The sequence below is a fragment of the Amia ocellicauda genome, chromosome 10 (assembly GCF_036373705.1).
Source record: "Amia ocellicauda isolate fAmiCal2 chromosome 10, fAmiCal2.hap1, whole genome shotgun sequence".
NCBI classification, from domain to species: Eukaryota; Metazoa; Chordata; class Actinopteri; order Amiiformes; family Amiidae; genus Amia; species Amia ocellicauda.
In genome coordinates this window covers 36,051,445-36,078,620 of record NC_089859.1, presented here as the reverse complement: position 1 = coordinate 36,078,620, position 27,176 = coordinate 36,051,445, and the positions used below count along the sequence as shown (strand labels likewise).

The following is a 27,176-nucleotide window of genomic DNA, read 5'->3' as shown; positions in this document are numbered from 1 at the left end:
CTTTCATGATTTTGATGACTTGGATCAAGTCCCCACGTAGTCTCCTCTGTTCCAGGGTGAAAAGGTTCAGTTACCCAAGTCTCTCTGAGTAGGACATTCCCTACAGACCTGGAATTTCTCAACAGCTGCTTTAAGTACCTTTTGTCTACCTTCCCCCAATTCACAACCAGCTGGCCCCACCTGGCTCCTGCAACAGAATTCCTGCTAGACCTTGACTAAATCTCCTTTCTACAACCTATTTACTTTCAGCAACTCAGCAGCTGAACTGAACTGGCTTCAATTTAGGCAAACTACAGACAATGGTAACTTCAATTAAGGCAAACTTAAAACAACGTGAGCAATGCTAAAACTGGTCTGAAACTAGCCAAACCGCAAGATGGCTGCCTCTCACCTGTACTCTTTTGTCTCTGTCTGTGGCAACTTGTAAATACTTCTGTTTACCTCTTGGTCTCAACAGCTGATTTAAGTAGCTTTTTTCTACCTTCCCCCAATTCACACCTAGCTGGCCCCACCTGGCTCCTCCTGTACTCTCCCGTCTCTGTCTGTGGCAACTTGTAAATACTTCTGTACTGAGACAAAATAACTGATTTTTTTTCTCAGATGCAGCTCTGTCCCCCACAAGATTTGTAATTGTAATGATAATTACTCACAAAAATGTACATTCAAGTCACACACCCCACTTCTGAATATGTCCTGAACCATTTATCTGACATTATCAAATGTACACTGAGCAGAGCCCGATGCCTGTTCCCGTAAATGCATCTTTGTACCATCCTTTAAAAAATACTTGACTTATTTTTGCTGTCCCATCTGTCCAGTCATTTTCTGTAAGAATTCTACGCTGTAGTCTTTCTGTGTACCACCCAGTTTTAAAAAAAAACTACTTTAACAACTGCTAATTCCCATATATACATATAAGTCCATATATACATTTCATCCATGTATCTATTTTACATGTATGTTTTGGTCTTGTTCTCTAAGAACTTGTCCAACTCTCCCTTACGCTTCTTCATTATTATTATTTTTATTTCTTGGCAGATGTCCTTATCCAGGGCGACTTACAACATTCAAAAATAAATTTTACAAATTCCAATTTACAATTTACACAAGTACAATAAGTGAGCTCCTACATCCTGGACAGTGAAAGCTAAGTACTGTCAAGATGTAGGGTCACAGTCAAGGGCTACGGGAAAGGGAGCAAGGAGGAAAACAATCAAAAGCACAAGAAGCATAATAAAACTGTGAATTGCTATCTAGCAGGGATAAAAGGACTAATATTACAAGTACTGTCGGAAAAGATGCGTCTTGAGTAAGCGCCAGAATGAGGTCAAGGACTCTGTTTTGACTTCGGTGGGCAGGCCATTCCACCATTCATACTAACCCTGTGTAACGGGTTGGGGGGCCCCGTCACAAGAAAGGGCTGCATGTAGGCGGGGTCTGGTCTTGAAACACACAGTAGGAAGGCAGGCAAAGGGTACAAAACAGGCTTGCTGTTGTTTTATTGCTTCCCTAAATGGCAGGCACAGTGTCAAAAAGCAAAACAAAACCTAGCTCTGTCCGAGCACTAACTAAACGTAAACAATCCCTAACTACAAAACAAACAATAACAATAATGGAGCCGAACACTGGGCAAACAGAAGCACGACAGGGGCAATGCAGGTTCGTAGTCACAGTCCGTAGTCAAAGTTAGTTACCAATGGGAGGTTGTCAGACAGTTTAAGAGGGAGAATGGTCCGGGTCCAGAAAAAGGGTCGTAAGCCAGTGAATCCGTCAACTGTGAACTTATCCCTTCTTTCTGCTGCTCTTCCACGCTCTCGCTCTTGCCTCTCTCCGTCATCTTCTCGCCCTCCTGTGCACCTTTCTACCCCCCAACCAAGCATGCACACACAGGTTCGCTTCCTGCTTCCTTTTATAGGGGAAGTGGTGGGCGGGGCTATGGCCATCAGGAGCCCTGCTGGTTTCTGGGGTTTGGAGTCCTGGAGGAGATGTTTTGTAGTCTCCTCCATTGAAAGACCCGCCCTGACCACAGCCTTGCCTCTCACACTGCCACACCTGCTAGAACAGTACCTCTTAATTTAACTCTCTAACCTTGTCTGCCACACTTAAGCTCTGTTCACCATCCATTGCAGATTTTTTTTTTATAGCAAATAAGTTTCATGGTCTCTTTTCTTTTACTATGCATCTGCTTCTGTATCTCTTGCTTTAGCACCTCAATGCTCTGCTCTAACTTAGCATTAGCCAATGAAAGCTGATCTTTCTCCTCTGTAAGCTGGAGTGCCTCTCTCTGCATTTCTTGATTTTTGTCATCTCTACGTCTAATCCTTTTATTGACATTTCTAACACTCATCCGGGCTAATTTGTTTGAAATGGTTCTCAATTATTTTTTGAGTTTAACTATCTTCACCTCAGCCTCATACAACCGAACCCCCCTCTCTTTCCTCTCTGTGTCTATTCGGTCTCTTTCATCTGTCAGAGCTTTACATTCTGAGGTCAAGTTGTTCACTTTCCTCATCTCTTTTTGTATCCCGTCAACTACAGAATAATTTAGCAAATTAAGAAAATGGCTTTCTGGGCTTCCTGCACCTGCATCTGAAGCCTCGCCATCTCCTGAGGCATGCACGAGTCTTGCAAACGGCAGAATCCTGCCACCACTAATTCTGCTCTTCTACTGAATGTTGTCTTTCTATACTTCGCTTCCAATGTCATTACATACTTTAATAGCTCACAGCAACCACCTGTATCAGTTATACACCTGCGCTACTGGCTTTGGTTTTTAACAAAACATATATTAAATAAAGAAAGACAAATCCACAACTAGGATTCAGTTTACTGGTTTCCTGTCTGTCATATACATTAATGCATTTTTCATCATAATATGGGCAATAATACAAATGTACACTTCAAATGACTCCCACAGTCATATGCAACAACAACAACAAAAAATGCATTGACATTTTAAATTAAAAGAGGAAATAAGAAATATAACATTAAAATTCCAATCAAACCTGCAGGTCATCGATTATTATACAGAATGGAATGCTGGAATACGTGCGCGCTCCCGCTGCTGAGGGGAAATGGCGGTTCTCTACAGCGTATGTTGTATTTAAAACCTTGTGAATTACACAGCCCATTAAGTTTGACTTAGGTCTGTATAAAAATTGAAAGTAGAGGGATACGGCCACCTCTCATATCAGTGGCAACACAGGTGTTTTTTGTTCAGACTAGCAGCAGTCATGTTAATGTAAACAAACCTATTTATTTTTCTAACTTCCTGACTTTGGGTACAAAAAGGCTCTTAACATGCTATTGGTGGGGATGTTACCTATCAAATGACGCCTTCATTAGGGGGGTGTTCGTGAAACCACCATTTGGGCTTGAGCTTTTAGAGAAGGGGAGGGACCGAAAATTTCGGTGCCGCTGCGCCCTGTCAGGTGCTGCTCCCTGTCACTCAAAAGGACAAGCTGGCTTTTCACATCGGTGTGCAGAGAAAAAAGTTTTATGTTTACTGTATTTGACAGGTTTTGTATTACTAATGTATAACTTATGTAGTAATTGTATCGGATGGTTCTTTTAATTTTTTTTATAGTAATTTGAAAACGGCGCACGTAAATGCTTGTAACCTATTCATGGAGAGCTTCTACACTCTGTGATAAACACTGTTAGGGATCGTTCGACCTCCCTACTTCAAGAAAGATATCGCTAGAGGATAGTTCAGAGACGAGCAACTAGACTTATTCCAGGTTTGAAGGGAATGTCCTACTCAGAGAGACTGAGGGAACTGAACCTTTTCACCCTGGAACAGAGACTACGTGGGGACTCGATTCAAGTCTTCAAAATCATGAAAGGCATCAACCACATCAAACCAGAGGAGCTTTTCCAGATCAGTAGGCACACACGCATTCGGGGACACAATGGAAATTGGGCTTTAAGGCATTCAAGACAGAAAACAGGAGACACTTCTTCACACAGAGAGTTGTCACAATCTGGAACAAACTCCCCAGCGTTGAGGTTGAAGCTGAAAATTTGGGAACATTTCAAAATGGACTGGCTAGTATCCTTGGATCACATAGTTATTAATGGACACCAAACAAGCATGATGGGTCGAATGACCTCCACTCGTTTGCAAACTTTCTTATGTTCTTCTTATGTTCTTATGTCCAGTCTTTGAAGGCCCCAGAACTGAAAGAGAAACTTGAGGAATCTGAGAAACTCATCAAAGAAATGACATTAACCTGGGAGGAGAAACTTCGCAAAACTGAGGAAATTGCACAGGTAATACCACACTTAAGAGTACAGCAAGCACAAAACTTCAATACTTACAGTGGAAAACCTTTCTAAAATAAAGCCAATGTAAGGCAATAGCACAAGCTCTGGAGCTCAGCTGCAGTGTTGAAAATGCACCCATTTAGAATATGAATGCTTTTGATCCATATTATAACAAGTACTTGATCTGTTATAGTCTTTGACTTTGTTAGTCTTTTGAAATCTCTCAAGTTCTCTTCCTCTTAATTATCTGAGGTGGCACTTTTTAATTTACTTTGGTCAACATTTAATTTTCCAACAAAAATAACAATAATAATGTGCGTATTTTTACATTAGTTGTTTAAATAGTCAAACACTTATTACTGTATTGAGTGGAATTGTTTACCTTTTGTGATGGAGCTTGGAGAACAAGGGAATAATAAGTTGTCCAGGAAAGCTGATGCTGACTGTGAGTGACTGCTGAGGCTCATTGGTCTTGTTTTCTGTAGGAGAGACAGAGGCAGCTGGAAAGTATGGGCATCTCTCTGGAATCTTCTGGGATCAAGGTTGGAGAGGATAAGTGTTTTCTCGTCAACCTCAATGCTGATCCTGCCTTGAATGAGCTTTTAGTTTACTATTTAAAGGTACAGGACTTGTTTTTCTCTTATTGTTGTATTAACTAAATCCCTAATCACTGTATGTAGAATACTTTGAAACATTTGTATATTGTTAAAAATAATTGTTGAAGACTTCAAATTCAGAGATGTCAGTGTTTTGCACTTAAACTGTAGAAGAGCAACAGGTATTAAACTTCCTTTTCGGCATTATTAGGTTCAGTATTTTTTAGGATGTATACGTTTGAATAGACAATCTTATTAGGCACCCTGTTAAACCGAATGCTGAACAAAACACTTCAAATTATTAACAATTTCAAAATGGAAGTATTAATAGAACACTCATGGTTATCAGTATGAGTACTCATGGTGATGATGAGGCTATGAATAAAATGACTCCAGCATTGTGCCCCTCCCCCTCCAGAAACCTCATTGTTACCGTTGAGTTCTGTCTGCCCTACTCTCATTATACACCTTCTCTATGAGATGGGTGTAATATAAATAAAGGGTTTAAATTAAGTATTTTATAATTTTGTTGTCTGGTGTATTACAGGAGCACACCAGAGTTGGAGCAGACACATCTCAGGACATCCAGCTGTTTGGAATTGGCATCCAGCCCGAGCATTGCCTTCTCGAGATTACAGGCGATGGTGATGTGACTCTGACCCCAATTGAAAATGCCAGGTCTTCCTACTTCTTTCAAATTGCTATTGTCTTTATAAGCCATATCAGTCTGCTGCCATCAGCAGACCTTATATTATGTCACTTATTTAATTGACAGCTACACTTCTTTGTGTATTTTCAAATTCCCTAATTTAAGGCTTTATATAGTCATTATCTCTTGTCAGATTCCCTGTTGCAGTATTGTGCCAGAATGATATACAAGGTCTTGATGAATATAGGGTTTAGTTATCAATTTCAAATCCAGGAATTATCATACATTTCAAAGGCTTAGCTTCAATAATTGTGATTTGGTTTTGGCACATTAATGATCCTGATTTTGGACTAATGCAGATTTGACAGTATGGAATAGAACAATGTTAAAGGCCTTTCATTACTGATGCTTCTACAGATTCCAGATTCCAAGAAGCATTACTACTGTAGTTAAGAACAATGACAAGACAATGATCTCATTCAGAATCTTCAATTGTTTTTATCCTGGTATGCTCCACTAGGAATCAGAAGTTGCTCTTGTGCCAGCCTGTTTTTAAACTAACCTGGAACGTATACCTTGATGTATTTGGTTCACTTTTATGTAAAAACATTTCACAGACCTTTAGCAAATCATAAGATCCTCATTTTCATTGTTGTGTGTAAACAGAACCTGTGTGAATGGAACCATGATCTACTCTGTTGTTCACCTTTGGCATGGAGACCGTATCCTCTGGGGCAATAACCACTTTTTCAGGTAATATGCTGAGGCATTTTTGTAGTATGCCACAAATATGTTAAGGATTAAGGTGGCTACATGATTTGGACCACTGGAGTTAGTAAACCATTGCCCATTTAAAAATAATAATAATAATAATAATAATAATAATAATAATAATAATAATAATAATAAACCTTGCAAAAAAAGTGATGGAAAAATTATTATATAAAATGTGTCTCAATGTCATGCTGTTGTGCGGCAGAATCAACCTCCCAAAGAGGAAGAGAAGAGACTGCTTAAAAGAGAGAGAGCGAGACTCTACAAAGGAGTGCTTCTCAGATCACGATGTGGAGACAGGCAGTGAGGCCTCTTCTGAGCAGGACTACAATTATGAGTTTGCACAGATGGAAGTCATGATGAAAACCTTGAACAACAATGGTAGGGTTAATTATACTTTATTCATTTTCGCCAACTTTGAATCAATTATTTTATACATTATAAATCTCTATGATCCCTATAATTTCCTGATTAGGTCCATTACTACAGGAACTATGCTAACCTAGCAACTGTTTTTGGAAAAATAATTTAAGAATGACTTGGAATATCCTCCAGTGTGAGTAAACTCTACCCCCACCAGAGGGAAGACCATAGCCAGCAGCACTGATTTAAGAACTTTCTGATCTCCTTACTGCTGTAACAACTATACTGCCTAGAGGGTAGGCAACCATTAGCAACCATGTGTAGGTCTACAATCTTGTCCCTGACATCCTTGGACAGCTCTTTGGTCTTGGCCATGGTGGAGAGTTTGGAATGTGATTGATTGATTGCTTCTGTGGATTCCCTTTAAGAGAGTGCTCCTAGTCTCAGCTCGTTACCTGTATAAAAGACACCTGGGAGCCAGAAATCTTGCTGATTGATAGGGGATCAAATACTTATTTCACTCATTAACATGCAAATCAATGTATAACTTTTTTGAAATGCGTTTTTCTGGATTTTTTTGTTGTTATTCGGTCTCTCACTGTTAAAATACACCTACCATTAAAATTATAGACTGATCATTTCTTTGTCAGTGGGCAAATGTACAAAATCAGCAGGGGATCAAATACTTTTTTCCCTCACTGTATGCCAGGAATAAGTGCTTGGAAATGTCATGATAGGGTAAAAAAAGACTTTGCACAGGGCATCCAGAACAAAGAAATATAAATTTGTAGAATTGCAGAGCCATGGAAGAAGGAGCAGGTGTAGATGATAATTCAATAATCAGGTGTGAATACACAGAAACCCAGAAGAGACTTAAAGTAAAAACTGGAGCAAGGGTGACATCTATCGGTCATAAACAGAAGGTCAGAGAGTAGGTCTGATGACGATGATAATAATAATTTGATTTAGCAAGTGTGTTCTGGCACCCACCTGGCAAATCGCTGTCAGCACTGGACATGAGCTATAAGGGTTTATTCTCATTTAACATTTTAATAACTGTCATGCTTTAGCAAACCATCAAGATGTGCCAGTGTATGTTTCAGTTGGCATGGGAAAGCCAGAAAAAGTTATATTTCTGTATGCAGTTAATAACTGAGACATTTTTGTATCTCTTCCTCTCTCTCTATCCCTGTCTCCTGCCCTCCCTTTGTCCTGATCTCTCTCCTTGCCCGTTCTGTAGACCCCATGCAGAATGTGGTGCAGGTGCTGGAGAAGCAGTACATGGAGGAGAAGCGCACAGCCCTGGAGGAGCAGCGAATGATGTACGAACGTGAGCTGGAGCAGCTCCGGCAGCAACTCTCCCCTGAGCGCCACCACCGCAGCAGCATGGACCGTCTGTCCTTCTCTACTCAAACTGCCCAGCAGAAAGTCCGGCTGTGGTCAGAGGAACGGTGAGTCTTCCCCACACATAGGGAACACCACATTAAAAATAACAGTTGCAAAGCTACCATCTGTTTCCCTGTCTCTTTCCAGAGATGAGCTTTTTCGACAGAGCCTGGCCAAGCTGCGTGAACAGGTGGTCCGTGCCAATGCTCTGGTCCGAGAGGCTAACTTCCTGTCTGAGGACATGAACAAACTGACTGACTATCAGGTGACGCTGCAGATCCCTGCTGCCAACCTTAGCGCTAACAGAAAGGTGAGACCCACATCAAACCCAATCACAAGCTGCCATAGACAGACACAGGATAGTACAGGTGAGAGGCAGCCATCTTGTTGTGTTCCTGGTTTCAGACAGTCTTAGCATTCCTGATTTTGTTTTAACTGCCTTAATTTAAGTCAGTTCAGTACAGCTGCTGAGTTGGTGAAAGTAAATAGGTTATAGGAAAGGTGATTTAGTCTAGGATTAGCAGGATTTAAGTTAAGTAAGTTGTGCCTGGTGGATCCAATTGGAGCCAGTTAGGTGTGAATTGGGGGGAGGTAGATAAAAGTGTACTTAAAGGTAGGGTATGCAATTTTTCCAGAAACATTTTTTGTTATACTGGTTGAAAGTCTTTTCACATCCTGATAGCAATCAATAATTTAAGTAGTCTAAATGTAAAAATATATATATATATCTTCTGTGGAAGGGACAGGACTAAAAATGGATTTGACCAATCATTGCATTCGGTCCTAATGTAATGATAGGATGTCCTTCCTGTCTGTCAATCTATATTTGCATACCGCCACGCAACTTGTTCGCACAGACAATCACACGTCATCAGCGTTGCAACCTTGACGCTGTGCAGAGCGAGCGCGAGAATGGAAGGCGAGCCACAGCTACTATTTTTAAAAACATAATAACCGTAAATCAGATGTTTACATTCGTTATTATTGTAATGTCTAACCTATGAAAGAGACATGCAGTAATCTGAAACTGTTGCGATCGATTCCACCCACACATCTCTCCTCCTGGCGCTGAGACTCTGCTCTGTGTGTGTGCGCATGTGTGATAGAGGGGGCGTGGCTTTGGAGACGCCTCTGAAGTGAGGGCGGGCTCTGTGCTTTCAAAACAAGCTTGCTTACTGCTGGCTTCTCAGGATTGCATACCCTAGCTTTAAAGCTACTGTTGAGAAAGAGCTGCACTGTTTCTTGGTGCCAAATAAAAGTTAAGCGGTTGACCAGGGGACAGAAACCAAGAGCCCCAAAAAAATAAAAAACAAAATAAAAACTTGTGGCCACTACAGTGTCATGTTTGCAGAATGATTGCCTTCGTGGATGAACTCATCCAAAATGATTTAATTTGTGAACGTTGTCAGCATATTGAAATCCTAGAGATCAAGGTCCGTGGTCTTGGCTCAGCTTGTTGATCTGCACTGTATTAGTGATATGGAAGAATTGGTCAATCAGCCCATTAGAGAAATGTTGAGAAAGTGTACAGAATTGCTGGGTTACAGTAGGTCATAACCGCAGAAATGGGCATGCACAACCCTTAGAGACATCCCAAGAGCTAGAAATGCCCAACAGGTTCCAACTGTTGCGACACCGAGTTGGAGAGTGATGGCTCCGAGGGTGATGTTCTGGGTCCATTCCCCCAGAACAGGGAGGTAGTTACAATAGGAGACTCGATTCTTAAAGGTAGAGTAGATCACACAGTGTGTTCTAGTAGTAAGGAGACCTACATAGTATCTTGCCTGCCTGGTGCTCAGGTTGCAGATCTCCCAAAACTAGTAGATGGGCTGCTGGCCAAAGCTGGGAGGAATCCACTGGTCGTAGGAATAGGAAAATAGGAAAAGGTAGGGCAGAGGTTCTGCACAACAAATTTAAAGAGTTAGGAAAGAAACTAAAGAGCAGAACCTATATGGTAGTTTTATCAGAAGAACTTCCGATACCACGTGCATGGCCAGGGAGACAGGCAGAGATTAGAAAGTTTAACACATGGTTGAAATCTTGGTGTAGGGAAGAGGGTTTCAGATTTATGGAGCATTGGTCTTTCTTCTGGGATAGATGGGACCTGTACAGACCGGATGGTCTACATCTAAACAGAAGAGGGGCTAATGCATTGGGAGAGTGTATGTGCAGAGTAATTGAGAATCTTTTAAAGAAGGGACCAGGGGGGCTCTGACAATGTGAGATGTTCCCCTAAGGAAAGAAAACAAAGGGAAACTGCTAGTAGGAAAGTCGTGAAATGTTTGTACCTCAATGCCAGGAGTATAATGTACAAGATGTTAGACTTAGAGCCACAGTGCTGGCGTGTGACTATGATGTTGCAGGAGTGACAGAAACATGGCTTACAGAAAATGATGGGGATAAATACAAGCTGAAAGGATACACACAGTTTAGGAGAGACAGGCAAAATTGAAGAGGTGGTTGGGTAGCATAATACAGCTCTGTAAAAAATTAAGAGACCACTGCAAAATTATCAGGTTCTTTGGTTTTACTATGTATAGGAATGTGTTTGGGTAAAATTAACATTTTGATTTATTCTATAAACTACTGACAACATTTCTCCCGAATTCCAAATAAAAATATGAATGGAATGGAATGGCTGCCATACATGAAGAGATGTGGATTTCAGAAAAAATTGCAGTGATCTCTTAATTTTATACAGAGCTGTATGTCAGAAATGACATTGAAGCAGAAGAACTCAAATTAGATCCTAGTAACGAAACAGAATCTTTGTGGTAGGAGTGTGTTACAGACAACTCAATTCAGATATTTAGAAAGATGTTGCATTTGTCAGGAAATCAAAGAGGGAATATAAAGAAACAGAGCTCTTGGAGTTGAAACTAATGCAAAGAGCTTTTTTCAATACTATAACAGCAAGAGGACAATAAGGGAGGAAGTGAAACAGACAAAAATGGAAGTATCTTGGAAAATGAACAAGATGTGGCAAATGTTCTAAATAAGTATTTCTCAAAGGTTTTTACAAAAGAAAAAACAGATAACATGCCACAGGTTAATAACCAGTCCAGTCAAACCCTAAGAGAGATCAGGATAAATGAGGAGGATGTACTAAAGGGACTAGCAGAATTAAAAACAAACAAATCACCTCGGCCAGATGGTACATTTCCAATAGTACTTAAAGAAATGAGGGAAATTATTTATCGGCCTCAAATATTCCAAATGACACTTGGAATGTGATGTGCCAGATGACTGGAAGATGGCAAATATCATACCAATCCACAAGAAAGGGGAAAAAACTGAGCCAGGAAATTAGAGACCAATCAGTCTCACCTGCATTACTTGTAAAATGTTGGAAAAAATGATTAGACAGAAAATAGAGGAGCATCTTAATGAAAACCATATTCTTAGAGATAGTCAACATGGGTTTAGACGAAGGAGATCATGTCTTACTAATTTATTAGAATGTTTTGAACATGCAACTGCAGCTGTAGATCATGTAAAAGCATATGATATGATTTACTTAGATTTTCAAAAAGCTTTTGATAAGGTTCCACACCAAAGACTGATCCTCAATTTGGAAGCTGTAGGCATTCAGGGTAATGTAAGTAGATGGATTATGAACTGGTTGATGTATAGGAAACAGAGGGTGTCGATTAGAGGAGTTGATTCTAACTGGAGTGAGATTGTTAATTGGGTGCCACAGGGATCAGTATTAGGGCCTTTACTTTTTCAAATCTATATTAATCTTTGCAAATGTATTAAAAATAAAAAATAAAAAAGCACATGTACATAAGTATTCACAGCCTTTGCTCAATACTTTGTTGAAGCACCTTTGGCACCAATTACAGTCTCAAGTCTTTTTGAGTATGATGCTACAAGCTTGGCACAGCTATTTTTGGGCAGTTTCTCCCATTCTTCTTTGCAGGACCTCTCAAGCTCTATCTGGTTGGATGGGGAGCATCAGTGCACAGCCATTTTCAGATCTCTCCAGATATGTTCAATCGGGTTCAATTCTGGGCTCTGGCTGGGCCACTCAAGGACTTTCACAGAGTTGTCCTGTAGCCACTCCTTTGTTATCTTGGCTGTGTGCTTAGGGTCGTTGTGCATTTGCAAAGATTTATGTTGTCATTATGGGGTTTTGTTTGTAGAATATTGAGGAAAATAATGAATTTAATCAATTTTGGAATTAGGCTGTAACATAACAAAATGTGGAAAAAGTGAAGCGCTGTGAATACTTTCCGGATGCACTGTAGTTAGCAAACTTGTCAAATTTGCAGATGATACTTAAATAGGTGGCTCAGCAGATAGTCTCGGCAGCACAGGTTATTTAGGGACTTAGATAATATTCAGTTCAATCAAAAAGGCAAACAGAATGTTAGGGTATATTGTCAAAAGTGTAGAATTTAAAACAAGGGCAGTAATGTTCAGACTGTACAATGCACTAGTTAGAGCTCATCTGGAATACTGTGTACAGTTCTGGGCTCCACACTTCAAGAAAAATATTGCTGCTCTAGAGGCAGTTCAGAGGCGAGCAAATTATTCCAGGTTTGAAGGGAATGTCCTACTTGGAGGAACTGAACCTTTTCACCCTGGAACAGAGGAGACTACATGGGGACTTGATCCAAGTCTTCAAAATCATGAAAGGCATCGACCACATCAAACCAGAGGAGCTTTTCCAGATCAGCAGGCACACAAAGGATCCGGGGACACAAATGGAAATTGGGCTTCAAGGCATTCAATACAGAAAACAGTAGACACTTCTTCACACAGAGACAATCTGGAACAAACTCCCCAGTGATGTGGTTGAAGCTGAAAATTTGGGAACATTTAAAAATATACTGGATAGGATCCTTGGATCACTTAGTTATTAATGGACACCAAACGAGCACGATGGGTCGAATGGCCTCCTCTCGTTTGTACACTTTATGTTCAGTGAGTTTAGTTTATCATAAGAACAGTGTAATTGAGAGCTAGTTAAAGTGGGCCATGCCATGCTGGTTGCTCAAAAGGCATCCTTTCCAGACAAATGTGTACATGTACCGTTAATCATTTTAACATATTAAGTACATGTTAACAAATTCTAAATTACACTATTCTCATGAGTTAATGGCTACCTACGTACTATGTTAATAAACTGTAATTTGGGTGACCTATTGTAAAGTGTTACCAGTATAATAAATATTATTCTGTAATCTATACTTCTTCATCAGTGATCTTTTCACTGCCACTCCATAGAATGCAATGCAATAGAATCCAGTCACTGCTGGGTATACAGTCGCAGGCAAGAACTTTGTCAACCTTCATTTGAAACTGTTTGTTTAAAATATTAAAATTGTTAAGCATACTACGGAGTACTAATATTTTCATTTTCACAAGCACTACTAAGTTGTCTAGGTAAATTAAGTTAGATGTCAATGGAGCCATTAATAGTAGCACCTCTTTGTTGTAACTGTTAATTTACCTGGAGTTTTTGCTACTATTGGCATGTACAAATGAGTTCTCCATAAACTTTGAAAATATGTAATTGAAAATAGTTTATATACAGTGCTAAATTAGTGAAACTAATCAAATTGTTCAAATGAAGGCCATTTGTACAGGAATGCTAGATGTTGGTGTTTCATTAAATGTTTAAAAAGAACCAGCAGTTATGATGCTTCTTAAAAGTAGACAACAAGTTTATCGCTGCAGTGTAAATAAGACCAGGTGGCTCAGCAGATTCTTAATAAGAAGAATTCTGTATACATAGACTGCCTGCAGTACTTCTTTGTATGAGTGTTAAAGGTACTTCACTAAGTGTAATGCTTCATAACTCCTTAACAGGTGCAACAATGAAATGCTTTCATATTTATTTACTGCCTGCTGTCTCCTTCCTGTGTTCCAGCGAGGAGCAATTGTCAGCGAGCCAGCCATCCAGGTGCGCCGGAAAGGGAAAGGAATACAGGTGTGGCCCATTGAGAAGCTGGAGAACAAGCTGGTGGACATGAGGGATCATTACAGAGACTGGAAGGAGAAGACAGAGGAGATAGTAAGTGCAGTTCAGTCAGGTTTACACCCTATCACACAGCCTTTAGTCAGGTCTTATTATATAATATAATTTAAGCATCAGTTTATTTCAATTGTATTGTATTCAAACATTGTATTAATCTTCTACATTTCTTCCCTACCTTGTCTAAATGAACTTAGCAATGTCTTATTAAAACTTAATAATTACAGAATTAATGTTTTGAAGTGTGGTTTGTTTTACAGAACAGCAAGCAGAATAACAAGCGCGGAGACCCATTCTATGAGGCCCAGGAGAACCATAACCTGATTGGAGTCGCCAATGTATTCTTAGAGTGTCTTTTCCATGATGTTAAACTGCACTATGCAGTTCCTATCATCAGCCAGCAGGGAGAGGTAAAAGAAAAAAAAAATCCCTTGAGAAGAAAAATAATCCAAATGAATCATTTGCTGTACAGAACAATTATCAAAACTGATAATAATGAAAAATTATATAATCTGCAGCATAAATTATTCACTATTTATTTGAAACAGTCATTCAGTTATTCCTTTATTTTCCTCAGCTACTTTGACATTTTAAACCTGCATTTTGCAGTTTATTTTCTGGTTCATAAAACAATTGAAAGGCAGAACACATTATGCATTATATAGACCCTACACACTACAAAATAGCCAAAAAACGATAAGGAAGATTATATTAATTTAGCCACAAGAATATCTTAAAAAATACAAAACTATCTGTGCTCTATAGAAAGTGTCTGAAGTTCAGTTTTTTATCATGGCATGAACTATTGTCTCTATACAGTATAAACCATAGATAATAGAATAAATGATTGCTTAAAAACTAATTTGGTATTTCTTTAATGTTACAAACCAATGTATTTTGGTAACAAATACCTTAGAGAAGAGTTCATGGAAAACTACAATGTCAGGTATTTGTATCCTTCTATCAGTACGAGTTGTAGTGGCACAGCCAAAAATCAAATAGTAAAATGGAGAAATCAATTAATTTAAATATAATTTACTCCTTTATTTTTTTTAATTAGGTAATGGGGGGTAAAAATATATATTTCTGATGCTGATTTGACAACTGAGTAAAATTTGTTGTTCAGGTGGCAGGCCGGTTGCATGTGGAGCTGATGCGAGTGAGTGGAGCAGTGCCTGAGAGGCTGGCCGGAGGAGATGACTCCTCTGAGAACTCAAGTGAAAGCTGCAACTATGAGGTCATGGACAACAATGGAGAAATCATCCACATGGCCAAGAAACTCACTTGCAGGGTATGAATATTTTTGGGTTGGGGAAGAGGTATAGAAAGACATTAAGGTGATTGATGACATTTAAAAACTGCTGAAAAAACAATTAGGTGAATAAGCACTGTGGGAAGGAATTTGGGAAAGTGATTCACCTGGCTGGACAGGCTGATAAACACTAAAATATTTATCATATATAAAATGTGTCCTATAGTGCTGATTTCTTAGTACAAACTCTGTCTGTCAAAGTCTGTCAGTGTTCTTGTATCCCCTCATAAAACTGAATAGTTGAATAATGGTTTTATGCAACATTTTATGGTTTCATGTCTAATATTTAATGTCAAACACATTGTGATGGCCATAGTTTTTTGGACATTATTCATGGAGCAATGACATTTTGTGACCACTTTTGTGTCCATGTCTGCATGATTGAAAAGCCCTGGAAAACAATTAATTAACCTCTTCAATGTTTTTATGTTCAAATGTTTAGTTTCAATAGGCCAGATTTTTTAAAGCACACTTTACTCAGTCAAAATGATATATACATTGAGTACACATGTGGTAGGTATGAAATTCACATTTCTTTAAACACGTGTGTGTGTATATGTATGTATGTATGTATGTATGTATGTATGTATGTATGTATATACATAGGGCTGGACGATTAATCGAAAATTAATCGAAACCGAAATTCAGAAACTCTAACCGACGTAATTTTCCCATGTCATTTATTACGTTTTTTTAATCCTGTTACTACTTTCCCCTTAAAAACATACTACTGCGTGTGTAGTCACGTGACTCCACCCTGTCCAATCAGCGGCATGGACGCAACATGGAGGCGAACTCAAACACTGAGTCAACTGAGCAACAGGACCAGCTCGTACCATAGAAAAACGCAGTGTCCGTCATTTGGACACATTTTGGCTTCAGTAAAGAAGACACTGAACAAAATGAAGTCAAATGTAAACACTGCAGAAAAAACGTTTCAACGACCAAAGGTTATACCACTAATCTGTTTCAACACTTGGAGCACAATCACGTTACCGAATATGAACAGTGCATGAGTGAAAAGAGAGAGACTGACAAGCGCCCAGCAACAAGTCCCTCCACAAAGCAGGTGTCGATAACACAAGCATATACAAATGCTACACAATATGAAAAGGATTCAAGAAGATGGAAAGAAATAACTGACGCCATTTGTTACTACATCGCAAAGGATATGGCTCCCATAGCTACATTGGAGCGCAGTGGGTTTATACACCTCATTAAAACTCTCGACAGAAGATGCACTGTGCCATCGCGACCATATTTTTCCCAAACTGCGCTGCCCAACATGTACAAAACATGTTGTAAAAAGGTAGCTGCTGAACTGAAGTCTGTTCAGCACTTTGCAGCCACATCTGATCTCTGGTCACGTAGGACGATGGACCCATACTTGAGCCTTACTTTGCACTACATTGACGATGAATGGAAGCTGCGCAACAGATGCCTTGAGACGGCATATTTTCCAGTCGATCACACATCAGAGATGATTGCACAGGGCCTGAGAGATATGCTTTCTGCGTGGGAACTCACGGAAGAGAACCTCGTGGCCATTACGACAGACAACAGCACTAATGTTGTCAAAGCTGCACAGCTCAATGGATGGACACGGCAGCAGTATTTTGGATACCGGCTGCACCTTGCAATCGGTAAGTGCACATCAGCTTACCAGACACAATGCTATAATATTCAATAATCTAATTGGGCAGATCTGGGTGGTGACTGCCTGCTATATTCTTTCTGTGTTTGTTTGTATGTGTCATAAATGATAATGTCTATATGTTTTTATATGACTTGTGTTTTTTATTCTCCTTTTCTGAGCTGATGTTCTTGTTAAGCACTTTGTTACATGTGTTTAAAAATGTGCTATATAAATCATATTTTACTTCAGCACACTAAATAAATACTGTGACAACAATAAAAAAAAAAACTGTTCATATAGCACTTTTTCTTAATGTTACAATGTGCTTGATATTACAATGTTACAATGTAAACTTCACATTACAATGTAACAAAACGCTACATTGAGTCATCATTAGAGTAGAAATTAAATGCTCTAGAAGTGTTATTAATCTGATATTTAAGTAGTTTAAGAGGCATTTCTCCTCTTATTTATTTTTTCTACAGTTTGTAAAAGCTTCAGGTATAAGTGAAACCGTCAATAATATAATTCATTTTTCTGTGTGTGTGTTTATTTCAGAAAATTGAATGAAAGATCAATGTGTGGTGCGGGCAATGAGGGTGTGCAAAAACATAGTCAGTGCTTTTTCCTATAGAAGAAGGCGTTAGTGAAGGCGCAACAAGAGCTGAACCTGCCACAACACAAGCTGAAAACGTCATGTGTCAACAGATGGGGATCAATGCAAATGATGACTGCAAGGGTCCTTGAGCAAAGGAAAAGCCATCACACAGGTCCTCGCAGATGATAAAAAATCAAGGCACCTTGTTCCATCTTGGGCTGACCTGGATGTCTTAGAGGCTGTCAACAAAGCTCTCTCCCCATTGATGGAGTTCACAGATGCCCTGTCAGGAGAAGAGTATGAGACCATTTCATTCATGAAGCCTGTCCTACACATCCTCAATTCACGAGTGCTGGCTGAGGAGAAAGATGACACAGAGCTGACCAAAACCAGCATCCTTGAGTACCTTAAGGGGAAGTACACAGACCCCATCACAGAAGAGCTACTGGACACAGCCAGTTTTGTTGATCCCAGATTTAAAACGACATACATTTCTGCGCACCATGTCCCCACCATTCAGGAGAAAGTGAAAACAGAGATGGAGTCAGCAGCTGCAGTCTGCAGGGAAAGTCCCACAGAGAGTACAGAGCCCTCTACAACTTCATCAGAAGCAAAGAAACCAAAGAGGTCATTAGGAAGTTTTTCAAAGGAAGTGAGCCAACTCCTTCCCTGTCCAAGCCCTGCTCTTGCTCTTAATCAGCAGTGTTCTATTTACATTTTTGCACATAGCATTATTTAAAATATTTGTTTACAGGAGATGCAAGTTATTATTTTCTACTTTTCACATTGCATTATTTAAAATATTTATTTACAAGAGATACAAGTTATTTTCTACTTTTGACATGGCAATATTTAAAATCATTTATTGCAAAATATGCAAGTTAGTTATTTTCTACTTTTTTAGGAAACTTGCTTTTTACATTAAAACTGAAATAAGACGTTTTCATTTCAAGCAATGTGTGCTTTGATTTAAATTGTTCGAAATATTCAATAAATAACCATAAATTGTTTGTGTTTCCTTCAATTATTTTAAAATCACAAAGATAAGAAATGCACTCTTTCATTAGAAAAAAATATCCCACCTTTAATAGTTGAGAATATATTTACAGTAGAAACCTTGTCAGTGAACTATGAGGGCAAAAAAAAAAGAAAACAAAATAATCGTTAATTAATCGTAATCGAGGTAAAATGTTCAATTAATCGAGATTTAGATTTTTAGGTCATATCATCCAGCCCTATATATACATATATATAGTTGCGATCTGGGACTGTGTATGGGGAGGGACTAGGGTTGGCGATGCTCTGGGTTTGCTGTCTCCAGCTCCGGAGTGGTAGCAGAGGTTCAGCTCCAGCTCCAGGCCAGCTCCAGCAGCCCCTGCTCGAGTTCCACACTGCTACTCCGGCTCCAGAGCCACAAAAAACTGTGCAAACTAGGATGGGATCATTGTTTAGAAAGATTTTTTTTTTTTTATTTATTTTTTTTACTGCTTTTATGTAAATAACTTTTTAACAAAACCAAAATATTAATAACATAAACATCTCTTTAACCATTAAACATGAAAACTAGAAAGTAGAAAACTGTACAATAAAGATGGCTGTGGCAATTAGGTTTCCCATCCTACCAGTATTTTACCGGACTGTCTGGTATTTTTATACTACATGTACACTATGTGGACACTTCTAATTAGTGGATTTGGCTATCTCAGCCACACCCATTGCTGACAGATGTATACAGTGGCTTTCAAAAGTGTTCACCCCCCTTTTCCACATTTCAATGTGTTACAAAATGAAATCAGAATGGATTTAATATGTTTTTGCCACTGTTCAACACAGAACATTTCCATAATTTCCATAATGTCAAAGTGAAAAAGCTGCAAATTGTTCTAAATTTTATTACAAGTACAAAACTGAAAATAATGTAATGCATAAGTAATGACCCCTTTTGCTATGAGACCTGATTGAGCTGTGGTGAAACCAATTGTCTTTAGAAGTCACGTAATTAGTAGAATGGAGCAATTAAGGTGTGTCACATGATTTCAGGTTCGTCTTTGGGAAGTTCCACAGTTTGTTAGTACATTTCCTAACAGAAACTACATCATGAAGACAAAGGAACATTCAATGCAAATCCAGAAGAAGGTTCTTCAAAAGCACCAATCAGGGGTAGGATATAAGAACATTTTCAAGGCATTGAATATCCCCCGATGCACAGTAAAGTCCATTATTAAGAAATGATGAGAATATGGCACAACTGTGAATCTGCCTAGATCAGGCTGTCCTCAAAAACGGAGTATTTGGGTGAGAAGGGCACTAGTCAGGGAGGCCACCAAGAGGCTTATGACAACTCTAATTTTCATGGCTGAGCTGGGAGAAACTGCATACTGCAACAATAGCCTGGGTGCTTCACAAAAGTGGCCTTAATGGAAGAGGCAAAACAACAGCCATTCTTGAAAAAAACTTGCATCAGATCCTGGCTAGAGTTTGCCAGAAGGCATGTGAGAGACTCTGAGACAAAGAGGAGGAAGATTCTATGGTCTAATGAGACCAAAATAGAGCTTTTTGGCCTCAACACTAAGTGCTATGCTTGACGCAAACCTAACACCGCACATCATCCTGAGAACGCCATCCCTACCGTGAAGCATGGTGGTGGCAGCATCATGCTATGGGGATGCTTCTCTGCGTCAGGGCCTGGAAACCTTGTAAAGATAGAGGGAAAAATGGATGAAGCAAAGTACAGAGAAATCCGGGAAGAAAACCTGCTGAAGTCTGCAAGAGACCTGGAACTTGGGAGAATATTCATCTTTCAGCAGGATAATGACCCCAAACATTACATTAATTTAGTAATTAATTTAGAACAATTTGCAGATTATATTTTTAACTTTGAGATTATGGACATTTTCTGTTTTGATCAGTGGCAAAATCTCCTGATAAAATCCATTCTGATTTCATGTTGTAACACAATATGTGGAAAAGTCCAAAGTGGGTGAATTCTTTTGAGAGCCACAGTAAATCAAGCCACACAGCATTAGACAAGCATTGGCAGTAGAATGGACTTTACTGAAGACTTTTAACGTGGCACCATCATAGGATGTCACATTTCTGTCCTGGTTCTGTGAAGTGGAAACGTCTCGGAGCAACAACAGCTCAGCCGCAAAGTGATAGGCTCACAGAATGGGATTGTTGAGTGCGTATCACATAAAAATCGTGTATTCTTGGTTGCAACAATCACTTCTGAGTACCAAACTGCCCTTGGAAGCATCGTCGGCACAAGAACTGTTCATTCAGGAGCTTCATGAAATGGCAGAGCAGCCGCACAAAACTAAGATCACCATGCGCAATGCTAAGCTTCAGCTGGAGTGGTGTAAAGCATTGGCATTGAACTTGGGAGCAGTGAAAACATGTTTTCTGGAGTGATGAATCACGCTTCACCATCTGGCAGTCTGATGGACGAATCTGGGTTTGGCAGATGCCAGGCGATCGCTACCTGCCCAAATGCATAGTGCCAACTGTAAAATTTGGAGGAGGAATAATGGTCTGGGATTGTTTTTCATGGTCTGGGCTAGGCCCCTTAGGTCCAATGAAGGGAAATCTTAACACTCTTTGTGGAAACAGTTTGGGGAAAGGCCATTTCCTGTCTCAGCATGACAATGCCCCCGTGCACAAAACGAGGTCCATATAGAATTGTTTTGTTGAGATCGGTGTGGAAGAACTTGACTGCCCTACACAGAGTCTTTGGGATGAATTGGAATGCCGACTGCAAGCCAGCCTTGATCGCCCAACATCAGTGCCCTGATCTCACTAATGCTCTTGTGGCTGAATGGAAGGAAATCCCCTCAACCACGTAGTGTATGTATTTTGAGCCCCTGTCCAGTATTATTGGATATGTCGTTAAAAATGTTATCCGTGTACAATTTGCTCTCAACTTCCCCCCGTCGTCGTCAAATCGTCAGCACCCCCTCTAGGGGTCCGGTATTTTTGTATCTCAAAAATAGCAACCATAGTGGCATACAAGGTGCAGGGGACTTGACTCCAGCATGTGGCAACAAACGTTTGGACAAACTAAAGTTAGGACAGATGGCTGTAAAATTAGGTGAATTTAGGCGGATGTAGAATTTGGTTGAAAGTGGCTCAAGAGAGATGTGCCCTGAGATTATAGAATCACTTCTTGGACTGAGTGAGAGAGTGAAGGTGTCATATAATTACAATTAATAAAAAATAATGTATTATGTACTAATACCTGGAGTGAACACACAACAATACCTATTAATTTATATATTTTGTTAAAGAAAACTGAACTTAATATCTGAGTTTAATGGAGGGGGGGAAAAGAGTGGTGCAGCTCCATGACCTCGGCTCTGACTTAAGGCTCTGTCCGGAGTGCTCCAATGAGCCTGAGTGCAGCTCTGCTCTGGCTCCAGCAATGCCAGCTCTGCTCTATCTCTGAAGCACAACTAACAAAAACTGTCCAGCTCCACTCCGGCTCCGGATCCCAGGTTTGTTATTGGTGTAATACTGGTTTCTGGGGTCAAGGGTTAACCCTGCGTGGGAACATGGTGGGAACCAGTGATTGGGGGAGCCAATCACAGAGTGCAATGGCTTAAATAGGGGTGTCCTGGCTCAGGGTTTTCTACAGAAATGTGCATATTGTCGATTGGGTGGGTGCTAGCAAATGGTGGTTTAGCCATTTGTTTTTCGTTCACATATATGTTTGGCCCTGCAGTTCCTGCGAGTCAGAAGTTGTTACTGAGAATAGTGACACTCCTTGAAAGATGTGTTCACGTTCTGAGAATAAACTTGTTTGCTGGAATCCCGACTTTCTCTCATTATTTGTTTTGTGCTGGTGAATCCACATAGCATAAAAGCCTAAAACGCTACTGTGGTACTGTGGTAGGCTGGACTCAGTACCAGGAATGTCAGGTAGGGACTTAGTAGACCAAGAGGCTGGTTTATCATGTAGATAGCTAATTTATTGTACACTGTGCTCAGTTTGAAAATCGTGAGATAAAAAAATAATAATTTGCTCCTCTTTAGCCTAAACTAAACACACTGAAACAGGTCCCAATCTACACACGTCACAAATATTAAGCACTAACAACACACTACAGCAAAAAAGCCAGCCCATGATCCATAACAATATATAAAAATATCTAAAGTCCATAAGCATGGTCCTGTTATCCAAATACAATCCTACTTCTTCTCAGTACTCAAACAATAACAATAGTCTATGCTCCTACATGCTGACTATCCTTCTGCCTCTCCACATCAGGAGGCCATCTACTTTCTGTTTTATTGAGGAGGGGAGCCAGTAATCGCTCCCACTAGGGTCAGGGGAATGCCAGTCCCTCATGGTGCGGTCCTTCACTGCGCCGCCCATCACTGCATTACACTACTATTAGTTATTACTGAACAAAAATATAATCGCAACATGTCAAGTGTTGGTCCCATGTTTCATGAGCTGAAATTAAAGAGCCCAGAAATGTTCCATAAGCACAAAAAGCATATTTTTCAAAATTTTGTGCACAGGTGTACCTTTCTTGGGGACAATAAAAGACCACTCTAAAATGTGCAATTTTGTCACACAACACAATGCCACAGATGTCCCAAGTTTTGAGGGAGCGTGCAATTGGCATGCCAACTGCGTGAATATCCACCAGAACTGTTGCCAGAGAATTTAATGTTAATTTCTCTATCATAAGCCACCTCGTCGTTTTAGATTTAATTTGGCAGTATGTCCTCCCGGTCCCTCAACCACAGACTGTGTGACTACGCCAGCCCAGCACCTCCACATCCGGCTTCTTCACATGTGGGATCATCAGAGACGAATTCTGCACAAACTGTCAGAAACCATCGTGGGGAAATTCATCTGCGTGCTCTTCATCCTCACCAGGGTCTTGACCTGACTGCAGCTCTGGTGGACATTCCTGCCAATTACATGCTCCCTCAAAACTTGAAGATCCATAGATCAAAGACTTGAAATCCATAGATTAGGGCTTGATAAATGTATTTATATTAACTCAGTACATTCTTTGAAATGGTTGACTGTTGTGTTTATAATATATATTCATTTTTATTTTGTATTTAATTCATTGTATTCATATCCCGTTTCTTTCAGGTGAAGATCAAAAAAGCAACAGGGCTGCCCTTGAACCTGTCTAACTTTGTGTTCAGTCAGTACACCTTCTGGGACCAGTGTGAGCCCACTGTGGCACCACCAGTAGTCATCCCTGACATGCCTTCCCAAAGAAACAAGGAAGTTCAGTTCACTGTCAGTTTTGATCACTGCAAAGTAAGAAAAAAACTAAAAATCATTATCTTTAAACACTCAAATCTATTTAGTTTCACAATTGAAAGTTATTGCTATTACTGTTATTTAGCAGATGCCCTTATCCAGGGCAACTTACAAAATATAAGAGCAACACAAAGTGCAAAATGCAAAGAGAATGTAGACAGTAATTTAAATGTTCAAAATTGCATATAAAAAGCAGATCCGTTGTTACTAGCTTCTTAAGGTGTATACACAATGGGTGTAAAATGGGTGATTCGAGTGGAAATTTGCATCGCTAAGATAGAAACTGTCTCTATGTGTTATTTATTTTTCGGCGTGACTAGAAAGAATCTGAGTAGTCTGAAGCAGTGCAAACCCATGTGGAAGCACTCCTTGATGTATGCACATACATAAGAAACAGCATGGATAACTAGAAGTTCATTTGTGAGCTATCGATTATAATTCTAAATTAAATGACGTGTGTGTGTATGTATATGTATGTATATATACAGTACTGTGCAAAAGTTTTAGTCAGGTGTGAAAAAATGCTGTAAAGTGAGAATGCTTTCACAAACAGACATGTTAATAGATTATCAATTAACTAAATGCAAAGTGAGTGAACACAAGAAAAATCTAAATCAAATCAATATTTGGTGTGACAGCATATGTGTGTATATACATACATACACACGTGAACATGGTGTACATATATATATCATGTACTTATGTGCAATGAAAACAGACAACGGCGCTTTTCAAACTTTTACTGACAGATTGAATGTCTGCATGCATAGACATCATTATTTGTACACAGAGACAGTACAAACATACTCATGTGTCAATCAATCATGGTTTCTGATGAAGTAAACAAAGATTTCCACAATAGCTACAATAATATTTGTATTGCAACAGAGCAGATCTGTGCACTGACACACAGCTGGAGGGCTACTGTTTGGTCACGTCGTATCCAGTGTAGAATGGCATTCTGTGACGTTGCTTGCTCGCATCCAGTGTGTATGCACCTTTAGTCACATGTCATGGCATTTGGCCTATATAAACCTTGTTCTGACAAGAAAGAAGAACTGTTCAGAGGTCACACTTCTGTGCAAGTGTACCTACACACTTTGTGCTACATTACCAGTGGCTTTTCTTCTCTGTTGAAGGACTATGTGGTTCACGTGACAGAGGAGTTCCTGGAGTTCATTGCAGAGGGCGCTCTGGCAATTGAGGTGTGGGGTCACCGCTGCGCAGGGAACGGCCAGTCATTATGGGAATTGGATGCCATGCAGGCCAAAACACGGACACTTCAAGACCGGTACCCCCATTTTGTGTACACCACCAGCACCACAGATAACATACGAATATACATATGGCAGGGGTATCCAGCCCAGGTTCTGCAGAGAAGCACTCCAGCATGTTTCATAGATCAGTAGGTTAAGTCAGGGATTCTCAGTTTTAGTCCTTGAGACTTTTTGTTTTTTGTTCCATTCTAAAACATTGGAACATAACTGGATACTTAACAGTTTTACTGTAAGTTATTTTAAAATCCTGAAGACACTTGATCCTTCAGGACTGATGTGCCCTCCTGCTTTGCTTGCACTTGACTGTACTTGTATTCACAAGATAAGGCATAGGAACAAAGAATCTTACCAGTCCAACTCCCTTACAAGGTGGAGTGAGGTATCTCGCAGGATCGAAATGTGGACCTCTGTCCAGGAGCTCAATGAGTTGGGAGAATATACAGCAGTGGAGCTGCACCAGGCTAAAGATGTCAACACTGGGGGAGTCTTCCAGCTTCGCCAGGTAACAGACTAACCCCTCCACCATTACAACACCAACATGCTCACCTTTAATGTTTTGTAGAACTTGGGTTGTTACTCAACTGTTGGGTTGTTTGGGGATGGGGGGTGTTTTCATCTGTTTTTGTTATGTTATATAACTTTTTTGTTATATGTTATAGGGATGTTAATAGCTTACCATTTAAATGTTAAAATAATAACAAATTATTTAAAAAATTATCTATATATATATATTTAAAAAGAAAAATCAAATTGTAAGTTTCAGGTTACAGGAACAGAATGGAGGACTCGGGTGCGGGCAAGAGGCAGATCAATAACAGGTGTGGGTCGAGTAACGGTGAACAGGTCAATGCAGGCAAAACAAGGAAGCGTGGTCAATATATCAAGCATAGGGTCAGTCGATCGGGCATACAGGCATGCCCAGGATCGGGCATTTTTAATTTCAAAACAACCCAGTTTTCAGAATTAACCTGGCTTATAAACACTTAGAAAATCATATACATACAAATCCCCATAATGCTATTTTTATGTTCAAGAGATATAATACAGTGAGGGGAAAAAAGTATTTGATCCCCTGCTGATTTTGTACGTTTGCCCACTGACAAAGAAATGATCAGTCTATAATTTTAATGGTAGGTGTATTTTAACAGTGAGAGACAGAATAACAACAAAAAAAATCCAGAAAAACGCATTTCAAAAAAGTTATAAATTGATTTGCATGTTAATGAGGGAAATAAGTATTTGACCCCTTCGACTTAGTACTTGGTGGCAAAACCCTTGTTGGCAATCACAGAGGTCAGACGTTTCTTGTAGTTGGCCACCAGGTTTGCACATGTCTCAGGAGGGATTTTGTCCCACTCCTCTTTGCAGATCCTCTCCAAGTCATTAAGGTTTCAAGGCTGACGTTTGGCAACTCGAACCTTCAGCTCCTTCCACAGATTTTCTATGGGATTAAGGTCTGTAGACTGGCTAGGCCACTCCAGGACCTTAATGTGCTTCTTCTTGAGCCACTCCTTTGTTGCCTTGGCTGTGTGTTTTGGGTCATTGTCATGCTGGAATACCCATCCACGACCCATTTTCAATGCCCTGGCAGAGGGAAGGAGGTTCTCACCCAAGATTTGACGGTACATGGCCCCGTTCATCGTCCCTTTGATGCGGTGCAGTTGTCCTATCCCCTTAACAGAAAAACACCCCAAAGCATAATGTTTCCACCTCCATGTTTGACGGGGGGGGGTTGGTGTTCTTGGGGTCATTCCTCCTCCTCCAAACACGGAGAGTTGAGTTGATGCCAAAGACCTCGATTTTGGTCTCATCTGACCACAACACTTTCACCCAGTTCTCCTCTGAATCATTCAGATGTTCATTGGCAAACTTCAGATGGGCCTGTACATGTGCTTTCTTGAGCAGGGGGACCTTCCTGGGGCTGCAGGATTTCAGTCCTTCATGGCATAGTGTGTTACCAATTGTTTTCTTGGTGACTATGGTCCCAGCTGCCTTGAGATCATTAACAAGATCCTCCCGTGTAGTTCTAGGCTGATTCCTCACCGCTCTC

At 39.9% G+C, this 27,176-nt stretch overlaps 1 protein-coding gene across 2 annotated transcripts in view; it reads left to right on the top strand.

The window, feature by feature from the left end:
• The window catches only part of kif13a (kinesin family member 13A), a gene marked incomplete at its 3' end in the record, with an annotated part of 124,535 nt that overhangs the window by 52,098 nt on the left and 45,261 nt on the right, over positions 1–27,176 (top strand). For both annotated transcript variants that reach the window (XM_066716017.1, XM_066716016.1), the window contains 13 exon segments: positions 4,162–4,272; positions 4,752–4,886; positions 5,410–5,540; positions 6,178–6,264; positions 6,491–6,666; positions 7,889–8,099; positions 8,182–8,344; positions 13,913–14,056; positions 14,278–14,427; positions 15,144–15,308; positions 23,673–23,846; positions 24,989–25,140; positions 25,496–25,628. In XM_066716017.1, coding sequence (XP_066572114.1) covers positions 4,162–4,272; positions 4,752–4,886; positions 5,410–5,540; positions 6,178–6,264; positions 6,491–6,666; positions 7,889–8,099; positions 8,182–8,344; positions 13,913–14,056; positions 14,278–14,427; positions 15,144–15,308; positions 23,673–23,846; positions 24,989–25,140; positions 25,496–25,628 — 1,932 coding nt within the window.